This window comes from Apteryx mantelli, chromosome 21 (genome assembly GCF_036417845.1).
Source record: "Apteryx mantelli isolate bAptMan1 chromosome 21, bAptMan1.hap1, whole genome shotgun sequence".
Lineage (NCBI taxonomy): Eukaryota > Metazoa > Chordata > Aves > Apterygiformes > Apterygidae > Apteryx > Apteryx mantelli.
The window spans coordinates 5,655,860-5,678,953 of NC_089998.1; the positions used below are offsets into that span (position 1 = coordinate 5,655,860).

General features: G+C 39.3%; 1 protein-coding gene across 1 annotated transcript in view; it reads left to right on the plus strand.

The window, feature by feature from the left end:
* The window catches only part of MED27 (mediator complex subunit 27), a 100,104-nt gene that overhangs the window by 71,568 nt on the left and 5,442 nt on the right, over positions 1-23,094 (plus strand). Inside the window, exons 5-6 of the mRNA XM_067308919.1 lie at positions 9,416-9,523; positions 16,527-16,568. Of these exons, the coding sequence (XP_067165020.1) occupies positions 9,416-9,523; positions 16,527-16,568 (150 nt within the window). The remainder of the gene's footprint in view (positions 1-9,415; positions 9,524-16,526; positions 16,569-23,094) is intronic.

Consider the following 23,094-nt stretch of genomic DNA (forward strand, 5'->3'; position numbering starts at 1 on the left):
GTACCTCATTAGTCTGGATTTATGCTACACGGACCAAACACATAAATAATTGAAACCTTTCAGAGCTGTGTGAAATCCTCAACTGATTTTAAAAGCAGTTTATCATGGCATTTCAAGGTGCACTTTAATCCCAATCTTCACTAGTGATTTTTCAATTAATCTTTTAATCGCACAATGCATGAAAAAGACTAAACATAGAATTCTATCAGCTTTAATAACAGTGCTATGCAAAATTAATTTCCAGCAGCAGCAGAGGGAACTGAGGACTCCTTAAGGTATTTGTTAGATTTTATTGGTCAAATGCCAGGAATTGTAAATAGATAAACCTCATCTCATATGTTAAGAAAACATGAACTGAGTTTATTTAATGAAAAATACCTGGACTTTTGCTTGTTTTGATGGTTAGTTATATTCCTAAATGCACATTATTGTTTCTAATAAAATGTCTTGATGCTGTGATTATCATATATAATTGTTTCACGTATCTTGTTTCCATTATCAAAATTTGGAATGTTTTTTTCAATGTGAAACTTTTAATTCTTGTATATAATTCATTTAGATATCAAAAACATTGTACAAAACAGCCCCTGAAACATTAGCCCCGTGTTTCAGTTGACGAATATGACTTATTCAGGGTCGTGTAGCCAGCCAGTCCTAGCCAGGCATAGAAACGTATTCTCTTGTCTTCATCCAGTAACTAGTTGGGTTTTAAAGATCTCTTGTCTGCCCAGTGTTTGCAAAGCAGTATAAAAGGACTACTATAGAAGTTAAGAACATTGTGTAAATGTTTTTACAAGTAATGAATGTTTTCTGTATTTTAAGCTCTTTCTAAGCATAATGATATGTATAACTGAATTTCAGTTTGAGAAATTGAATCGTTTCTGAGAAAACAAAGCTCACTTCAGAAATCATGATTTATTCTTTTCATGTTGTTATCTTGAAAACTTTTAGATAAATTTATTCTATACATTTATACTGATGCCTAGATTTTTAGCAGATCTTTCATATAAAAATATGAAACATATTTATACAACTTCTATTCATGCTCAGTAAAATCAGACACATTTGCATTTCAACTTCTAAATCTTGTTCCAGACATTTTGAGCAGTCTGACTGTATGGAAGTGGGTTGTATTAATTGCAAATAGGCTAAACATCTGTTCATTAAAATTGAATAATTTCTTGAGTCTAATTTTTGTTTATCTATCAGTGGTTTACTTAAAATTGTATTTTCTACTGGAAGACTGAATTCTGAAAATTTTTATTTGCCTGTTAAAAAAGGGCCATCAAACTGATTCTTGTTCAAGACAACCTGATTTGGGGAGCAGTTAATAATGAAATACTGGCCAAGTGATTAGAAATTAGTATACATGTCATACTTGATTGGAAACAATTTAATGCCTCTATTTATTTATTTATTTATTTTTAAACAATCTCTGCTTTCCAAAATGCTGATCAGAGTAAGTGTTCCCCCTTACCAATGTGATAGTTGATTAGGGAGCTGGTATTTCCTCAGGCCTTGGGGTGCTCCCCATTTCCCAAAGGCGGTCAGCAGAGGCACGTATGGCATGTGCTCCTGGTCACGGGGTGCGCGCGCCGGCAGCGGCACAGGTCTCCCATTCCCGCCCCTTCTGTGTCCCTACCTGAAGACAGGAGTTCGTTATAAGCAACTCCTGCCAATACCTTTTTCTAATTAAGTTGACCCTTACGGCTTGTGCATGGCAGTCAGCAAGGACAAGAAACCTTTAATACGTTACTAGTTAATTCCCTGAGGTGAGAATTAGGCATTTCCGCTTGGATATTACAACATCTAAACATTAGACGCCTGGTCCAAGCAAAATGAAGCTGAGTCTAGTGGTCACTGGGGAGCTTGGTGACTCCAGAGGGTAATTAGGAGGTCCTGTTTGCCTAAGGCTAGCGGAAGATCTCTGTCCTTACATTGGATTTAGCTGTGTGACCTCTCTGGGAGCTGCATAGCAAAAGTCCCTGTGCACTCATGGTTCAAACCCTGGAGTTCTCTTCCATGATGAGGAAGGTCCTGCAACAGGACTTGTCCTCTTAAAAACTGGATGAAAATGGTGATGGTGGGGCCTGCTTCTGCAGTGCTGAATTCAGTGCTGGTGCTGAGCTCTGAGCCTGCTGCTAAACCAAGGTGGAAATAGATTGGAGGTATCACTGACTTTCCAATCTGAATTGCAGAATAACTTGGGCAGAATCTAGACACCCATCAGCTTGGGAACCTTAAATGGTGTCTTGTGGGAACTGACAGTTGCCAAAGTAGGCACTGGATGAATGTAGGCAGCTTTATGGTAGGCATATAGATTTGATGATCACCTTTGGTGGTTTAGGCGCTTAATTTTAGGCGTATATGAGGAATATTCATTTGGGGATTTAATCTGTTGGAGATACTAGCCAGGATTTGATTTATAACTGAGCTACTGGGGTGCATAAGGATCTCCTGAGCAAGTTGGGGTGTGAGGAACCACTTCTGAATTCAGGCTGAGACTGTCGTGACTGCTGTGGGGTCAAGGTTTGTTTCTTAAAATTGAGAACCAGCATTTAAAAAGCATTAAGCCAACACTTAAGGTCAGATATGTGGAGGCAGGGAAGAATTTCTTGAATCAACAAAGTAAATGAGCAGGGGTGGGCAAGTAAAATGTAAGTTGCTGTCTGCTTTTCTAAGATAAGAATGAAGATGATGAGGAAGGATCTCTTGATGGGAAAGTGAGCAAGAGTAGAGAAGACTGGAGAAATATCAGAGAAATTTACTTAGCTTTGCCTCCTCCATAGGGATTAATGCCCAGGGTTGCTATCCAGTCCCAAAGGTTCACAGGCCTATCTTGATATGCCAGTAGACTTACTTTCTGAGAAAACAAGACATTCTTTTCACCCCTGTAAAATTACTGTTGTGCTATAATTCAGAATGGAAAAAAAAATTCAGAATCCATTTGGTTATCAGTAGCAATGCTGGACTCGGACATTTATCCCATAAACGTGACTGGCCCACTGTCTCTTAACGTTTTAACAATATTGTGTGCCAGTTTGTTCATGTTATTAAGAGAATATGTCGTGTTACCAAGGAAGAAGATCACCATCTCATCCTTATTATGGCAAAATCATTTAAAGTCCTTAATTTATGTTGACTTTTTAACATGCACTATTGCAATTAGGTTAGATTAATGAAAGGTAAATTCCAGCCCCTATGTTTAAAAAAAAATCCTTGTAAAGAGCCTAATTAGTATGTTTGTTTATTTAGATTCTAATGGCTTAATTGCATTTTATCTTGCTATTTACAAATAGGCATCATTAAAGAATAATGAGCATGTGAGGGAAAGTGCAGCATTCACAGCAGCAGCAGATGAGACAGAAGAAGAAAAATAACTAGTTGAAAGTCAGGTATGGGCGGGAGTGGGGGGGCTTCATTTGTTGTTTTACAAAATCTTATTTTCAGTACATATAAATATGATTTCCAGCCATTCTACTTATTAGTAAGATAGTATACAAGTGGGAGGAAAAGATTAGAGCTGGCTATATAGAGAGGAGCCAGGTGCCTGGCCTTTTGCTGGAAATGTGCACAGCTTGGTTACATCTCTGATTTGATGTTACCTTATTGTTTCCTAAGGTGAATAAAAAACACACATACAAACTTGTCCTCCTAGTGATACTATCAGGGAGGTACCTGTGTTAACTGAAAATAATGTTTTCTTTCTTTTAGCTCTGCATTGCAGAGCATCTGCAGTTCAAATCAGCAGCAAATTCCCTGGGATGCTGAGAGGAAATCTGGCGCTTTGGGAATTTTTCTGCGAAGTGGTGGAGCTTGGCGTTGGCAGCACACCCTCTCCTAATACCCAACTTTAAGTAAATCTGAAGAAAGAATGTTTATTAATGCCTTTTTTTTCTAATTGTCTGTAAAAGGGCTTTTCATTTGGCATCAGTTTCAGTGAAGAGGGAAAGTTAAAGAGGGGGCTTTCAAGCTGTTTCCTCCAGGCAGAAGTCTGACTATGTAAATAAATGTTGATCCTTTTCATTTTGTAAATTAATTTTGACCCTGCTATTAACTGATTTGGAGAAGTACTTATTTCTTTTCCGATCACTAAGTGAGACCTTTTTATAGCAGTCTCATAAGAAGTTATCTGAACCATTTTCACTGGTTATTCTAAGTTTCCCCTTCCCCCATTCTTGGCATACAGTGGTTGTCATATGCTCCTTGAGAGTTATCTTGGTGGTAGACAAAATATTTTTAAAACTGGGATATTTCAAGAAGATTTTTATTTTATATATTTTTGTCAGAAAAGTTGCATAATATTGCAGATTTCAATCAGCTGCCTGTCCTACGTTCTTCTGGAGTTTGCCATTTTAGGAAGCAGGGGCATTATGAATAACTTAACTGTCTGAATTTAGTATACATGAGAAAAGCAAGTTAGAAGTGCATTGTTATTACACAGACCAAAACAGCAGCTACATAAGTATTTTGCTTGCAACTGTTCCATTTTCAGCTCACAGAACTGTGGGGCATATTTTTTCATTCATATTAATTGAATTTTAAAGTGACCTTGTACATGTATTGATTTGAATTAAAATTTTCTACATCAAGGACAAGTTGGCATATATCCTACAGGCGAAATATTAAAAAGCCAAGTGCTGTCTTAACAGGGTATCGACAGAAGAAGTTGCAATTTAATGGGAAAAGTTGGCTTAGGAGGGGAATCATTGCCTTTTTGTAACAACTAAGAGGTATCTTTTTTTGTATAATGAAAGAAGTTTCTTGCAATTGTTAACTGTGGAGATCCAGGGGCATTTTATTGCCCTTTAGAAAGGGACCATCCAGATCAGCATTGACCTCCAGAAGGAGAGACTGGCAGTACTGGAGTCCAGAGCACAACTACTGAATTTCCTTTTTTTTCTTTTCTTTTCTTTCCTTTTTTTTTTTTTTATCAGAGCCTTTAGTATTTTATTACCTTCTTTCAGGTGATCTATAGGGACACATTTATGACTAAAGGTGTAAATTATATTCCATACATAGATCTTTCCCGAACATTGACTCATTAGCTAAGTCGAGCAGGCATTGCAAGAAAATTGTTTGCTGGAAAACAGAATGTGTAAAATACAGCTGAGATGAACACAAAACCATTAAGTCCTGAAAACCGTTATGAGTCTTGATTATTAGAGGAAAAAATAAAACGTGTCCATATACTGTATGCAATACCAGACATGCTTTACCCTGAAAAGAGCTGTGGAAATGCACTTTTGGCTTCCAAATCTAACAGCATCCTCCAGGCTGTTCATTCTTTGTACTACTAGCCTCATTCTTTCAATGCTGTTAGAATGATGAACTATAATTTCTGACTTACGCTTACTTTTACAAAATTTGTTTGTCAGACTTAATTAATGTGTACTGTTCCTAATATGCCTTCTGATACAGTCCTAGAACAAATCATCTGAAAGTCCTGATTTTTCTTCGAGCCACTGAAAAATTTACAGGAATCCCATGTCAAGACAATAGTGGCATGAAACAGGAAAGTTTTCTGTTTCGGTACCAGACTGCTGTAAATAAAGAGCTGATTCACACAACCTAGCACTGACAGGGTCGAAGTTGTGACATATTCTGTAGTATCGTGATGCCTGGGTACCCCAGCTCACAGAGCGGGACCCCATTGCCCAAGACCTTGCCTAAGTAGAGATTGCAACGATAGTGCCTTCCTCAGGGAGCTTAAAATCTAAGTATACGTGTAAGGATGTTTTTACACAGCCCCTTCTGAATGTGGGGTACAGGGGGAAGGAAGTGAGCGGTGCTTGTTTGACATTCAAACAAGTGGGTGATGGATCCTGGCCCCATCTGCAGAAGCTGCCCTTTCCGTACTGCGTGATGGATGAGAGCTGGGATCAGGGTGGCTGTGACAGATTTTGAAAGTGAGGAGTGAATCATTGGAAGGATGTGAAAACAAATGACCTGGAAAAAGGCAATGGGCTAACGCAGAAGCGGTTTGCAAGGATTTGTGCAGGGTAAATCTTGGGGGCTGGCGGGGGGAGCTTGAGGCCAGCAGTAGGGATATGCAAGTAAGCTGGAGTGCCAAACATTGGATTTTTCAGCATGTTACGTCCCACTATTCACTCTGAGCAATTTCAGGAGCATCCCACACAGCCTTCAGATCAACTTCATCCAATTTTTTTTCTGCCTACTGACAATGTGAGATATGATGAATGCAGAGCGTAAGGGGAGGAGGAAAGAAGTGAGCATCCACAAAAGCATGTGAAGGGAACTGAGATATCATATATATATTATATAAAATATTATATATAATGCTGGGTCTGCATATTTGTAGGGCAGTCTTTGCACTCTTCATTAAGAGGATTTTTTTTTACTTTTTTGTTTACAATTCCCTTTTTTCTTTTTAATTTTCCTGTATATTGTTGATGCCCAGTGTGAGGTTCTAAGAGTCAGTTCTCTCAGTAGGCGATAGCTTATCATACTGCCAGTCTTACTAAGGTAGAAAAATAAATAAAACATTAACACTAATTTTTTTTTCAAAGTGGTTAGCTAATTATGGAGCCAGACACTGTCTTTCCGATTCCAGTGGATGATCAGCATCATGGATCAGATGTGTCTGGGTAATGACTTGGTATCTTTAACTTGGTAAAATGGAAGGTGCTGAAACGACTCCTGTCTTTATTCTTTGCTACAGTACATTCTACAGGGTACTGCTGCTTCACAAGTGTGTTTTCTATTACGATTTTTTCATTTGCTGTCTTAGTTTTGTATTGAATCTTGCTTTGAGATGGAAAAGGAGGATCTCTGCATTAAGCACTGCAATCTCTGCACCATTCATTGCTTTTATTCTGCTCTGTTGTTTGTATTGGTCCCTCAGTCTCATCTTGAATAGCAGCCTTGAAAGGCATTGTTGTATCCTGGGTTTTGCCAAGCTGTTCTTCAGGTGAAGTGGCTGAAGTGGCCCAAAAGTAATGAACCAATCATGATCAGAATGTCTGTCAGTATATATATATAATCATTATGTTGTACTTTCTTTATTTTTCTGCACTTAAGGTAAAAAATGAGTTTTAGATTGTTATCTGCGCATGGAGATGATTTCATATATGTCTATAATTTTACTTAGAACTCCTTTTTAAAATTCTGCATTTCAAAACCTATCATCATCCTGTATAAGAATTTTACGTTAACCCTTCCGAAGTAAACTGATGCATATGAGACTTAATGTTTGCCCCCAAAACCCCAGCAGGCAAAATTAAGCCTTGTGACAGGGCATTTGGTCTGCAGGCTTCACAGAAGTGTCCTGGAACTAAGCATCATCTCATTGACTTAACACCATTTCTTTTGGGGGTTCAAACCTTCATGCTTTAAATCCCAAAGAACAGCATGTCCACTGGACACATTTAAAGCAAAGTGTTCCCCCATCCCCTCCTAATGTGTGTGGAAATTACTAACTTCTGGATGTGTGTTTCTAATATGTGATATCTCTGGTGTCTGTTAGTGTCCTGAGAGCCTGCCGTTTCTGAGCAGGCAGCTCATCACTGGTGGCAGCATTAGGTGCTGCAGGCATGCTGTGCTGAACTGTTGTCCCTGTCTTGGTGGACCTCTCTTCTCGAATTGCTTGTTAGCAGTGACATTGTTCTGAAGTAGGCATGAGCCCAGGTTCCTTACTCAATGCTTCCCTTTGTGCGGTTATCTGGTGGCCTTTCATCCTCTTACCTTGATTTCCCCCCCATTTCCCCACCACCACACACCATCAAGTCCAAGATCAAATGAAAAAAAATCCAAGTTCATTCTTTAAGATTTCTGCTGGATGAAATAGTTTTGGATAACAAACCTGTAACGCATATTCCCAGTATTGCATATTCCCAGTGCAATCTCTCCTACTCCCAGACCAACTGTCTTATAACAGAGTATCTCAGCAAGTGCTATGTTTAGACCCAAATTCACAGCACCTGATATCATGATACTGTTATCTGAGAACACTAGGCAGCTCCATACATGTTCAGAAAATCCCAATCTATTGTAGGAAGGCAGGAATCAGAAAAAGTATTCATGGTGTGCATAGCGCAGGCCTTGATACCAGTTATCCACAAGTACTTCAGCCTGTAACATTTTTTCTTAAAAAAAAAAAAAAATTACCAACCCCCCCCCCCCCCCCGACCTTTTTCTCCAGTTCGTTCTTGTGAAATCATGCCTACAGCCTGTCTTCCTGAGGTCTGTCAGTGACTCTTTTTTCCCTTCTCATCCTTTCCTCTCTACCTCTTGTCACCTTGTTCTTCTCTGTTGCTTAGACTCTTCTGCCCTAGCATTGCTTTCTCCATCTCCTGTATCAAGTTGTCATCAGTTCCTTTTAGGATTTGTAATGCTGTGTGCTGCTGTATAGGTCTTCAAGGTGGAAAACCAGTATTAACGATAGTTTGAGTAACTGTTCTCCAAAGTCCTGTATTGTGACTCCATCCTCCCTCTGTTTCCTTCCTAACCCCGCTCCAGCATAGTCCCTGCATCAGCTTTGAAATGGAGGTTTTGTGCCGGATTTCCCCTCTTCCTACCAGGGGAAAAGGGTCCTGGCGCTTCAGCGCCGGAACACCAATGGTAGAAAGCAGGCCTCCGCTGGTCGGGGAACAGATTTAAACAAACTAATCGTTTCTTTCTGCTCTCAATTTTATGCTTTTGTGTGCGAGGGAAAACTCTGACAACATTTGTATAACAAAGCACAAAGACAAAAATCCTTGCTAGATGCACATCTTAACAATATTGAAGTATGAATTCATCTTTGAAATGTGAATTGATTTTAGATTAAAATGCCTTCATTATTGTATTTTGTCAATAATATAATTTAGGCTTATTACTGTTTTTATATGCTGACAGACCATACATATTTTCTGTGATACTAGTTTTATTCTATACACTTTTCCACTTTTACAGAAGAGTATTAAACCTTTAAAAATGCAACATTTTTACTTTTGTAGCTGTAACTTTTTCCCTTCTGCTTCTCAGTTTCTTTATAAGTAACTTTACATTTTTATTGGAGCTAAAATATTTCACATTAAACTCATGGCATCCTTTTAAAGGATAGCATTAGAGGAGTCTGATTCTTCTTTCAAATGAATTTTTTTCTAAGTGGAGTTATTGAGTTGTGTTGTTAATAAAATTGAGACAGTTGCTTGGCAGTGTCGTGTCTACACAGGGGAATTTTGTGAATTCATACATTTTTAGTTGCAAATGAATGATGCTATTTGTTTATTCTGCACTTTTTAGTTTGTCTTGTCCTCATAACGTGCATATAACATTTTAGATCTTTATTTTGATTTGTCTTTAAAATATTGAAAACTGAAATTCCTATCAGCTTCAGCCGTTAACTCAATAACCTTGTGAATTCAGACATTAGCTCTCCTTCAGCTCACTTTTGTCCTCTTGCTCTTGACAGGTTACCTTAGGAAAAGTGTTAAAAGTGATAGTGGTGATGCGGAGTCTCTTCATTGACCGGACGATAGTAAAAGGATACAATGAAAATGTCTATACTGAAGATGGCAAGGTAGGTTGTCATATATCCAATAGTGTTAAACTTTATTTTTACATGGTATTTAAATTATAGAGAACAGGAATCCCATCACAAGTATGCTAGTAACATAAAACTGTCAAAATACTTTTTTGTGGGTGCTTTGCAAAGTGCTCAGGTTTAAATTTATCATGCTTTGCTTGGATTTTTCATACCCTAATGTCTGACTTCTTTCTAAGCTCTGATGCCCTCGCTTGAATTTCTAATTTATCACCTTAGACCTCAGTTGCCTCGTTAATAGTGTCTACTGAGAAAACATTTTTTTTTTAGTGTACCAGCACAGCACTAGCCCAGGGTTCAGATTCTCTTTTCTGAGAGCCATTGGGAAATCTTGGGCTAGTTTTATGCTCAAGTCGATAAGCTCAGCTATGAGAATCATTGGTGGGTAGTCCTCAATAATTTGCTTGTCAGTAATAGCACATCTTGAACAGCAGCTATTAAAGCAAGTGTTACCTGTTTCCATAAGTGATTTGTTTTATGAACAGTTCACCCTGCTTGAACCCTCAAATTTCTTTTGACTGCACACACTCCATATGGCTCTGTTTAGCGCATCAGAAGATGTTAATGGGACCTGACGGCCTTCAGCTCAGTTTGTTTCTCTTTTCAGGTGGAATGGTCTCTCTTACTGAGACATCCACCAGGACTCTCCTCTGCCAGTAACAGTACTAAATACCTCCATCTTTCACGTTTTCTCTCTGGAGCTTTCTCCTCTGATTATGAAGCCTATTAAAATACAAAGTTCATTATATCAAGATGAGTACTTGGCACCCATAGGCCATGTTATAATGAGGTGAGACTTTCTTTCCTTTCAAAAGTGATAACTATGTTTTAGCACACAGTAGCACATTATGTACTGACCCAGAGTTCAGCAGCTCTGAGTCTGAACCTCTCTTCCCTAGAAAAGGCCAGGAGCTGATCAACTCAAGAATATAGTACAACTGTTTCCCAGGTGACAAATTCTCCCTCGAAGGGCAGGGGATTGACCTAGGAAGTAGTAAAATAACAATTGCCTGATTTTGATCTGCCTTATTCAAGTATGCAGGTTTAAATACCGCTTTGCAACAGAACAGCTGCATCGTACTCCCTGTATATTAGCATGTAATTACAGACTTAGAGCAGCAGCTCCTCTTCACCCCAAGTTCTGCTTGCAACTAAAATGATATTCTGTCTGAAAAGCATCGACAGTGCTTGATGGATTCCTGTGTCACATTTCATTTGGGTGTGCTGATTTTCTCTGATGCATCCAGTTTCCTTTGAAGCTCCCTTGAAAAGTAATAATACTGTATTTGCTGAAAAGCTGACTAAAAGAGTTCCTTTGTGAAACTGGGCATCTGGTATTGGGCTTCTATTTAGCTCAAGACTAACTCCCTTGAGAGCTGTCTGCCCTTTCCCTGTCACCATTTGCTGCGAGGGGAAGAGCGGTGCTCCCAAAGGCTGGCTTTGGCCATGGGGCACTAGCCTTTGCCTGCAGTTCGCTTCTCCCGAGCGTCAGTGCTAACACCTGGCTTATTTTCTTGCTCTAAACCAATCTGCAGGGGCGTCTGTATTTTCTACCGATCAGCTTTCTGTCCAAAGCTAGGCTATGTGACTACTCCCAAGAGGCCGAATGAACCGGTGTCATTTACATGGCATTTTGCTATATCGTTGGGCCATCCCGGGGCTCTAGCAAACCTGAAGGTCTGCATTTTAGATATAAATAGGACTTAAGTAGAATTGGAGTTGCAGCCACTTAAATCATGAGTAAATTTGGCTTGGGAGATTGAATAAATGTGTAGCTTGCTAGTTTTGCCAACTGGAGCACATATTGACAAACAGTGGGCTCCCTCTTTTTCACTAATTAACTACTCTGGTAATTGGAGAATAAGAATAAGATTGTGCTCTTGCAATAATTCGCTTTACTCATTGTGCCTGCTGGGAATGAGCGATTATAGTGAATAGCAAACATAGTCCAATCCAATTCCTTCTCTGTTGCAGCAGATGCTGCTGGGAAAGTACTCCAGTGAGGTTCAGAATGCTGTTGTAGCTCCTCCATTTCCAGTCTGAGGGGGGAAAAAAGCAGTAGCGTCTTTGAAGAGGCACAGAGGAGCTCAGGGAAAAGGAGAGGATCTTTTATATTAAATAGGAAAAATGTGGAGAATCCTTGGGTTCACAGAAGGTGATGATAATTTTTTCCATTGAGCAGTTTATTCAGTAATTGCTGGGTTTTGACTTTGCTAATGTATTCCTAGGAACCATTTAATATTTGTAGGCAGTGGAGATGAGATTAACTAGGTGGTTTCATACAGTATGGCAGTTCTGAAGCCCCTGTCTTTACTTGTAAGCCATGTTGAAGGGTCACTGGAATAAGTCATAGCATCGTTGTGCTTCTTTACACTTAAATAGCAGGATAAAGGTCACTTGTGTAATCCTCCTAAGTACACAGTGCAGAAGGTCCATTAAGCAGTAAAAGTGAAATTCACTGAGGAGCTTTCTCAACGTAGACCAGATTTGGGCAGGAGAGGCAACATGAATAAAATCAGTTCTGTAAATATTTCACAGAAGGAGAAAGGGCCACCACTGGGAGACTGTATGAACACGCAGACAATATTGACCAGTGGACTGTGAGGCCGAAAAGAGGCCAGCGATTTGCATGTGGATCAGAAAGTGGCTATTTATCTCTGGAAGTACAACTTTTATCAATTTTTTTTTTATTACTGGAAAGAGAAAGGAAAGAGATGAGTGCAAAAAGAGCAGTGTAGATGTTGATAGTCCCCAGGTGCATTTGTCAGGTAAGTCTAGAGGTACAACAAATTTGGTGGTCTCTTGTGGTGGTTGTGGAACTGTGCATGGTGGCATAGTCAGGGACAGCTAGCGGATATACAAGAAAACTGGCACTGCGTTATCCGGGTTGCCGTTGATGTATGTTGATGTAATTATGTGAAAGAGGTTCACCCAGTTTCTCCTGTATTGGAGCCTGGCTAAACTGGTTAGTCCATCATATGTATTTAAAAACCTTCAAAGTGAAGGTGGAAAAAAAATTAAAAGGTCATCTTAAGCTAGTAGTAGGTAAAATGGGACACTGCATTTGGGGGTTTTATCATTTATTTATTTATTGGGTTTTTATTTTTTTGTCAAACGGACAAAAGACCAGTGCATGTCCTAAGAGCTTCGTGTACCTCTCTTGTGAATTATTCACAAACCCTACAGATATTATGTCTTTGCCAGGTTGCCAGCTGCATAACTTACACATTTTTGGTGTCACTTTGCAAAACAAAAGGTGAAATCTGGCAACCTCTGTCATGTAGTCGGGTCTCTATTCTGATTGTTCTGCAGCCTCTCTTGCTCACTGTACGAACCCACCGCATCCACCACAGACTGATGCATTTTAATGAGTCCTGTAGCTTTAGTAGTGGCACTGTGCCACCCTTAATTTCAAAACTTTGACATACTCCTTCTACCCTGGAATTTAACCACGGATAGTAATTAATTACTCATGTTGTCCTGATTCCTGAATAGATGAAACTGTGGAGCTCTCTCTTGCAGGTCACGCTTATCACGAGCTGAACCATTAGTAGCCCTAGCCTGCCAATAAAAATAAAACTGTATTGGGTTTTATTCGGCATGGTAATATCCTGCTTCTCTTTGTGTACAGAAGCCAAGAGCAACCATGACACAATGTACTTGGACTGGATACTTAACATCACTACCTAGCCACATTCCTATTTTTGCATCTGTTAAACTTAACTGAAGAAACATTAGTGTCTCTGTTGAATTATCATGTTAAGGAACTTGGGTTATGTTAATGCTATGGCTTCATTAATTACCCCATATCAATAAGAAAAGGCAGCTTTTAGCCTCCTAGCGTAAGAGAGGAAAAGAAATAGTAGTATCAAAGGAAAGCTTCAAAGACAGCCAGAGCTGTCTCTTGGGTAATTTCTGATCCCTGCATTCTTTCCACTTCAAAGCTGGATGTGTGTGTGTTTGGGTGAAGGGGGGGTTGAATCCGATTTCTCTAATAAGTGTTGGCACCGGACCTGTTTGATATTAGATGCAGGGAACATTCTGATTTGTTATCGTCTTTGAAATCGTTCAGACGACCTTCAGAAAATCGCCTCTTGTTACTTATGCTGGGGGTGGGTGGGGAGAGTGGGGCACTGGGAAAAAAAGCCCCGGTTTAATTCACATGCAGAGGATGCCCTGAAATTGTGCTTTCAGCAGTTTTTTAGTTACAAATGTGTGTCTTGATTGAAAGTGAAAAGTTGAAGAATAATAGACCTGTAACAATGCATTCTTTAATCTGCCTCTGCCTTAATCCTCTGTTTCAGGGGGAAAGGTGGGCAGTCATTTAGGATGTCTGCATGTGGTTTGGGGATTTTTGGTGTTTTTTTGTTTTTTTGATTTTTTTTTTGTTGTTTTTTTAACATGGATAACGTGATGTCTGTAAAAACACTCATTACTTCTTCAGCTTTTCAATCTTCATGCCAACTAATGAACAATCAGAACCTGTTGGGCTCTTCTTAATACAGTATCTGAAGTGGATTTTTTTTTTATGATCTTGAATCTAAACAGAGAGGATCACGTACTTGGATGGATCACTAGAGATTAGCAAAACCATATATACATTCCAATTATAGCAGCTCCATCTGTCGTCAAACAAAGTCTTAAATTACATGAAAATAGTTAAAATAAATTCTGTATTCATTTTTTATTTTCAAATGTAGACTCTTCTAATATGGAAATACGATGCTTCCTTCCCTACAGGCACAGGTATATAACACTATTAGCCAAGCTCAGGTCTGAGACTAGGCTGAACTACTGCTTGTGGGTGCCTACAGTACGACTGTTGCTGGTGTTCAAGCAGGTTTTTGAGCCCACCTCAAGAGCCAGTAATGTAAAAAGGTTTGTAGCTAGGTGCCTTAGGGTACTTTTGCCTTCATCTAACCTGGAAAAGGCTTTAAGACATCAGCTGTCTTTTGTCTCACGGCAAGGTCAGCCTCCTAAGTCACGACACATCAATCCTGAAGAGATTTTAAAAATAATTAACATTACCTCCTGTTAAACCTGAGGTTTGGAAACTCAATAGTCGCTTCTTGTACCAGTATTCAGAAAAGTGGGCCACTTAACGGTATTGCTCTCAAACGAATGACACGATGCCATTAGCTTTGTGAACCTTTTTAGCCATGTGAATTAATTACTTGGGTTCAGCGTCCTTCTCTTTCTCCTCCTTCATCCCCCTCCAGTGTGTTTTACTCACTTCATAGGACTTGCTTCATTTCAGCCTGTAACCTTTCTGCCTTTTAAAGATGTGCAATTTCAACTAGCACTTATAGGCACTCCCATAAGTCAGAATTAAGATAATTAGCTGTACTTCATAATAAAGGAGATAAACCCAACTTCATCTTTTAAATCAATTACTCTCAGAGTGTAAACTTAGCAGAATGTATCCAATATACCATGCCCTGTTTAGTCTGAGATTTACACTCAGTTTGGTTACTGTTACCTATTTCAATTTTAAGCTAAAGTATAGAGCATGCAGGTGTAATATCATTAATGGAATGATAAAATAATACAAATGCGGGGTTTACATGTGCATTTAAGCACAAATTTCTTAGAGAAAGCTGAAACCATTATATGTGTTTATTTCTTAATGATAAAAAGTGTGTTTGCGACAGGGGAGGGGTATGCTGTGTGATCCAAAGAGTTTGTGCCCTTCAGAACCAACCCAGCGGTAATGAATGGATGTGCTGGTTTCCTATGCCTTTATCTTAGTGGTACTATTCACGTGCACAGTTTTTAAAGGGGTTTTAGGTTGCCACTCTACAAAGATTTGTCTCCCAATCATGAAGGTTAAAATAAATAAAATCTTTAATCTGCTTTATTGGATTTGTGCAGATGCACTTTTTGCCTCTAATTTTTCAACCACTTATCCAATTTCAATCAAATTTAACACAGTTTAATATTTTGTGGTTTATATTCTTCCAAGAGGCTGAACATGGGAGAGAGGTGTGGATTAATGTCTCCATTGTGGGAAAGCATGTGTCACATCATATTATCAAGCAGTAGAAGAGCTATACCTGCTTCATTAATTCACTCAAAAATTGTTTTTATTTCATCAAGATTAAGATTCCAGAGGTTAATGTTGTAGCAAACACCTTTCCTGCAGCATATGAAATTGTTGAATATAGTGGGATCTGTAGGCAAAAAGTGATTTGCAAGCTATGGATTGATGGAAGGAAATTCCTCTTTTTTCTGCTTCTTTTCCTTGACAGAGTGCAAGATATTCCACAAGGTTGGGTTAAAAGAGCACTGGCATGTTGACTGAAATTGTTTAACATGCAAGTCATTTGAGTGTTTAACAAGGGCAGGCTCACCTTCTGGTTTCTGTGGTTAATAAAATTTACTTCAGTTTTGTTTGATTTCTATTTTGTATATTGTTGAACATGCATTTAAGTCATGGATGTGCGCAGTTATCTGCAGCCTTAAATCTCTGTTAGCATGATTTTCATCTGAAAATGTAAATGCAGTTTCCTAAGGGATGTTTTATTTAGCCGCAATAGACCAGTGCTTTGGTTTAATTCAGCTAAATGTTCTTTGTGTCATTTGTAACTGAATCACTTATTCAGACACAAGACAAGCATAAACTTAGTAGAAATGCCCTTGTTTTAGAGACAGACTGAAGCTGATGAATATTTGCATAGATAACACAGCCTCATACAAATGAAGATTTTGCTGTTTATAAAGAGAACACACTGATTCAATAGGTCCTGTATATGTAATTTTTTATCGAAACTATGATGAACTGTGTTCATTCTTTATTGCAAAGGAAGACTTACATCATTGCATCCCCTTCTTGGATTGTAACAGGTAAAGGTAATGGGTCAGAACAGAACTGAGAGGTTAGGTAGATCTGTTTGCCTACTGTCTTAATCTGAATAGCTGTTTACCTTCTTTGTCTTGGAAATCATGTATGATAATATGTAACTTTTTTTTCTTTCTGTAGCTTGACATATGGTCTAAATCCAACTATCAAGTTTTTCAGAAGGTAAGTCCCACCTCATTTCTCTCTGTATATTGTATATAGGTAATATGCGAAATTTATTTTAAATATCTAGGCCCCCATGTAAAGGAATTCAGAATTTCTTTGTCAGTCGTGCTTAATATGATTATCAAACTTCTATCACAACTTGCAAATAACAAACAGTAATCTGTAGTAATGGAAAACCATGAGTAGAAAATAAGGAGATCAATTCAGCTGTTATTACTTAGTTTAGATTTATTTCCCATCACAGTTCCAATCCATGGTTTGGAATAGGAAGCTGGAGATTTTAAGCCTTAGAGTATCATGAGGAATCTTCAGGTGCTCTTTTTAGTTGAAGTCTTTGGGGGGTACTGCTTCAGGCTTGGTTGGGCTGGGTTGGATTTGGTTTGTTGTTGTAGTTGCCCCATCTTCTGCAGACTTGATTTTAATAAATTTGCAGAATTTGCTTTCCAAAATGACTTTGACGTTTTTTTACCTGGAGTTATTTTGCTTGCTTCTCTTCTCTTGGCGGCGTAAGCAAAGGGCATGACTTACCAAGATGAATGGCATTCCACAAAGCATGAAAAGAGCAGTGAGCAAGTGGGAGCAGTAAGTGTAAAACTGCTAAGAAGGTAGAAGTGTGGTTTTGGATAGATCTGTACCTTGCTATTTTCAAGGCAGGCAAGAGAAAATTTCTCTTTGAAGGCCTCTTGTCAAAATGCTTCAAGTTCAGATTGATCTGGCTTCAAATTCCAATTTCCTTACCTTCAAGCCACAGTTCAAGGAGCTTAAGTCTCCAGCGAGTGTGCTAGCTTCCTTTCATCTACTTTTGTGGTTTATGTAACAAATATGGGTCCGGGACTGTAAAGGGCATAAAAGCAGGGGTCAAAGCTATGGCATATTGGCTGTGTTTGTGCATCTTCCTTCCAAGATACCATATGCAGTCAGAAGCGAAGACGTTTGACCTGTGATATTAACCTGCTAGAGATCAAAGAACAGCTTTGGGGGAGGCTGGTTGCCTTTCCTGTCAGACCAGCATTAAAGCAAAATTTTGCTGTGGTCGATCCTTTACTCCAGAGATTAGGGGATTAGATAATCTTTTTTTTTTCCTCTCTGTCTTTTTCCTCTCTCCACAAATGTATTCTCTATGCTGTGTCAAGTAGGGGAATAGAGTGAAAAATAAAACAGCTGGAATTGTAATTTGCTTATCAGTATGCTTTTAAGCAATTATTACAAAGGAATGAGTGTAAGATTTTGTAATTAAGTGCATCTTCTCAAATTCTCCTATGTGTTCAAAGTTGGAATCTCATTTGGGCCCAGGCATTGTCTTCCTGGATGTTTTAGCTTAGAATAACTTGGAAGGGTTAAGCTCTATCACCATCAAAAGTAGATAGGTTTTGACTTTTTGATTATAGAAGTTTAATTTTATATCTACAAGGTAGCAAACTGTGTAGAATAGATGTACAGATTTTCAGAGAAGTCCAGGTTAAGGACTCGGAGTGTAAGTACGTGGAGTGGATTTCTCTTCAGGTCCGGGTGATGGCCTTCACATCAGAAATGAGAGTTGAGTGAGAAAATGTGAAATGCCTGTGTTACTGCTGCCAATATGGCTTCATTATGGTTGGATAAGAATACTTATTCTCTAGTTCTTCTATGATGCTACAGTTAATTAACTAAATACTCCTTTAAAACACTAATCTCAATAAAATGCCTAGGATGGAAACTAAAAATATGTCAAGAGAGAAGATGTATTTTTGCTGTGGTCTATCTGTCTGTGCGCATGGCTGTGTGCATATGAAGAAAAGTGACTGGTCTCTTCCTAATTCTTGACATTAATACATTTCAAAAGAAAAGAAAAAAGCCTGCAGGAGAAAGTGTTGCCATAGCAGGCAGAGCAGCTGTCTGTACTCTAGGTTTTATACATTGTGTTCCCAGCTCTGTCATTGCGTTACCTTGGGCAACTTAACCTCTCTTTGCATCAGTTTTTCGCATCCCTTAAGTCGGGGTTGTGCTAGCTGACTTCACGGGAACTCTTCAGCTGAGTTGGTTGCATAGTGCTTTTAGATTCTTGCATGAAAAACATGGTAAAAATGCAAGGTGACAGTACTTTCTAATCAAGAGATGCTGAACTATTGAGCTGATGGTTAATAAGTTAAGGCTGGGACCTAAGTCAGGTTTTCAAATAGACAATAGAAAATGCAGTGGTTCTGCAAAGTAACTTTTCTCTTTGTGGTGCTGCGTTTGGTTTGGTTTTCTTTTTATTTTCTGAAGCTGCACTTATATCCATTTTTAATACCCTGGGATAGTGATTTAGGAGTAGTGAGATAGAGGAAATCAGATAAAATGATGTTAGAGTAACTGTTTTACTCTGTTACTGTTGTGATAATGCAGGATCTTTAGAACAAATGTCTTCCTGCCATTAAAAAACTATCAGTAAATGTATCACAGTGCATCTCCAGTAACCCTGGTGGAAGTGCTATGCTGAGAGGGGAAGATACGGACTAGTAACTGTTCCCACCAAGGAGGCTGGGCAGCCCTTTGAGCTCTGCTGCCTTTCATACTGTAAAATCAGCCCTTGCTTTGCAGGGCAGGGATATTTCTCTTTAATAGCTGGACCAAGTTCTCAAAGTCTCTCTTCAATGATAACAATGAGAACAACATCTGGAGTTCACAAGGTACCTGCTGGTGGTAGCTGCAAGCCTGTCAAATTCTCACAGGGTTGCAGCATGACTTTCTGGGTTAAGGACCAGAGACCTCTGATCTTCAATCCAACCCTGTCAAACGAAGCTAAATTTGTCCTGACTTTTGTTTGCAAACGTTGGCTGTGTCAGCAAGCCTTTTCTCTCTCCTTATTAAGCAGGATACCCAAGTGTGTATAATTTGATGGGGGACAGCTCCCGGTAGGCCCATTACTGTTAAAGTGTACAGTCGTTTTCAAAGTTCCCTGGAGACTTCTTGAATTTGGTCCTGGAGTGAATAGGCTTTTATAGCCATTGAATCCACCAGCAGGGTTAGATTCAGAGAATGGGACTTGGAAATAAAAGAGGGAAGGCTGAAAGGGCAAAAGCACAAGGAGCAAAGAAAAGGTTTTCAGATTTCCATATTTGTCTGACATTTAAACTCGGCAGGAGCAGCAACTGTTTTGATCTGAAACCTCCTTATTTTAACACCTTGCATGTCTTGATCCAGTAGCATAAGAGAAAGAGCAAAACAGGAAATAAGGAAATCTTTATTGGGTTTAAATCTTGGTGTGCAGAAGAATGTACATGAGGACTGCAGAATTTCAGGTCATTGTGCAGAGGATTAAAAGAAGATATTGTAGAGAAAGGTGCAAGATTCATAGCTTTGCAATCAAAAAAAAAAAAAAGACAGTGAAATTGCTCTTAAGGGATAAAAACTGTGTTGCTTGGGAGATGATGTCTAACGTTAACTGTTTCATTTGTCAAGCTGCTCAGTAAGAGAGTGTTTTTTCTGTGTAATATCATTTTGGCTGCTTGAGTCATACACACTGCATGGGTTTTAAACCCAGGTATTTTGTTCTGACCTCGGAGCCCCATTCTTATTTTCGTGTAAACAATCTCCCAGTTTTAGCATGCCACTCGCCGGTTGTGTGGTGGTTTGATATGCTTCTTCCCGAGTCACGTTTTAACCTAAACTTTGAGAAGCTATTTGTGTGCATCCAGCCGTTTGTCTGTGAGATGTATGATCCCAAAGCGATGAAACTCAGAGCACAATTTTCACCACTACAAGGGCACATAAGTATTGTAATGTATGAAGATGTATTCTTGTCAATAAGCTGGGAATAAAATCGCATGCAGGATGAATGCATGCATGAGACAGCTATTGGGCTATTGATAATGTCTGCTCAAGGAGAGGAGATGGTCTGTTCCAGGGTCACCCGCACGGTTGCTCCTTTGCATGATCAGTACTTGCCTCTGTTTGAAGACCTGCTTAGGCGAAACAGAATCCCAGCGACCCAGTCCAAGTAGCAGAACAAACAAAATAAGCACTTAGGCATGCTCTGAGCTCTGAAAACACCTCACAAATACTAGCTTTTATGTGAGAAATACTGTGGCATTTGAATTGGAAGTGGGGAAGGGTGTCTGGAGTTATTTTTGTGGAGCTCATCAGGGCCTGTTTGTAGAACGCACCATCTATCTTCCCGAGCGCCTCGCAGGCACCGGCTTCTCTGCTTTCACCAGTCCCTCCAGAGAGACTCAAATGTTTTCCTGGAGAGAAGATTGAATAAAGGGACTCTGTGGGAATGAAAAAGGCACTCTTACAGTTTTCCACAGTATAAACTGTCTAAAAACTAATAAAATAGTGTGTGGGGGGGGGTTGTTTCTTTTTTAATGCTCCAGTTATCCTCAGGAGCTCATTGCCACAAGCTACTGTTAAGACCATGAACTTAGCAGGGTTTAAAAAAAAAAAAAAAAAGTTAAAAATCTTTTTGGGGATTTAGAGAATCCCTTTGTGTTAGATTGAGTTGTCAGTGCCGTACTTGTGGGACTAAACCAATAAGTAAGTGGGGAAAAAAAGTTGACTGTTAAAGGAAGTTTTGCACCTACTTTTGAAAAGCCTGTTTATGGGAAGCGAGATAAAATGCTAGAATAGTGAGACAGCATCTATAATGTCTGTTATGGTGTTCTAAATTTTCTGTCTTAGTTTTTATGCTGCTTTCAGCTCCGAATGCCTATGAAACACACCTGTGGTGGAGCAAAGCTATGCCATAGGTCCTTGCTTTTGTGCTACTTGTTCCAATTAGTGGGAGCACTTGTTCAGCTTTCTCAGTCTGTGAACTGTAGAACTCTTTTTTGAATAAATTTGCAGCTTTGGAAGCATTATGCGATTAACAGTGCTTGTCAATGCTCAGTAGTACCTTTTATTTTATTTTTTATTTTTTGGAAAAGTGTAACCTTTAGAAAACCCATTTCCACGTAGCCGTACCATCAAGTAGGTAAGGAAATAGAGAAATGGCTGGTGCTGGCTTGGCTGAGGCAACTAGCAGGGATTTTGTTTGCTGCTCATCACTTTGCGTTGCTCTCGTGAGCTATTTATAACCTCACTAAGCGAGCAAGCTGAGCGGGCGGATGCGGGCAGGGAGTCGGGAGGAGGTACGTGCCTTTCCGCGCCGCGGCAGGGCGGCAGCGGGGCTCGGCAGGTCGCTGCTCGGAGCAGGCAAGGACCCAGCGAGCCCTGCTGTCCTGCTGGGGCCGGGTTGTTCTCCAAGAGCGACAAGTACGTAAGATTTAATTTGCACAAGGTCACTACGAAGATTAGGTTTGATCCAATATCGGCCGGTGTTTTGTATTCCCGGTGTATACAGCGCTCTGATTGAGGAAGCAGAGATGCATTGTGTAGGTGCGCGTTTATAATCGACTTGGAAACAGAAATGGGAAGAAAATATGTCAGAGACAATAAAATTAGCTGTTAACAAAAAGGGAAATTTTCTTGTTCAAATGGAGAACAAGACTGTACCTTGCTAAACTAGTTCATGCAGCTTAAGGCAGCTTAGGTTTGTTTAAAGGAGAAGGCCAAGACTTGCTCTTTGCCAGAACTAAAATCTTTTTTGCTTGTCTCAAAGTGGGAACATGTTTAGTTAAACAATAGTTCTTTTCTTTAGCAAAATTGTAACTTCAGAAGTTTTTTTTTTTTCTTTTTTTGACAAAGCTTCCAGGTGTTTTTCAATATATGAATTGTGAATTACTGAGCTTTTCTGCAAGACTACTTGAAAATCTATTTCAAGGTCCAGAGCAACAGCTATCCTAATCAATTTGTGCTCTTCTGAATGTGTTCCTACATAAAAAGGGGTAGAGAAATGAGAAGGTGACCAACAACTTGGATAGCAGTAGGTAAGATATAGCTATAAAAGTGAAGTTAATAAAATAAAGTCCTGAAATACACAAAATGTCAACCTACACCCAAAATAAATTAGCTTGTGATTCCAGCTTGGCTGGAAGAAAAAGTGCGTCCCATAAGTGAGCTGGCGCATATGCAGTTTGTTTTGCTTTGCTTTGGTGTGAAATCGTATTGCCATTAGTAAAGCTGGGTATTGATCCTTTTTTTTTTTTTTAAGATCTTGGACAGCTTATGCTTTCTCTCATCATCTCTGTTATCTTGGGTTTTGGGGGGGGGGGTTGTTTTTTTGTTTGTTTGCTTGTTTGTTTTTAATTCTTCCCTCACTCCCACGCACTGGCCAGTCTGTCATTTTTCCCAGCTCTTTGCTCTTCTGTGCTTGACATCCCAATGTTGGTTGCTGATTTTGGGGGGGTGCTTCATCCCCCTGCTCCTCTTCCTCATATTTGACACCCATTTTGATCTTTTTAGAAGCACTTTATCACCACTTGTTTATGGTAGAAATCGTCTCCTTTTTGTTCAGAAAACATTATTAGTGCTCTAGCAATGCTGGGATGGCTTTTATCTCCCTGTGGAATCTCATTAGCTTTACATTACAATAGGAACAGCATATGTGCAACTTTGCCAAAGTGGCCAGGCAATTTAAATTTCTTAATAGCAATTTTTTTTCTTTTTTTAAGCAACTTTTTCTACA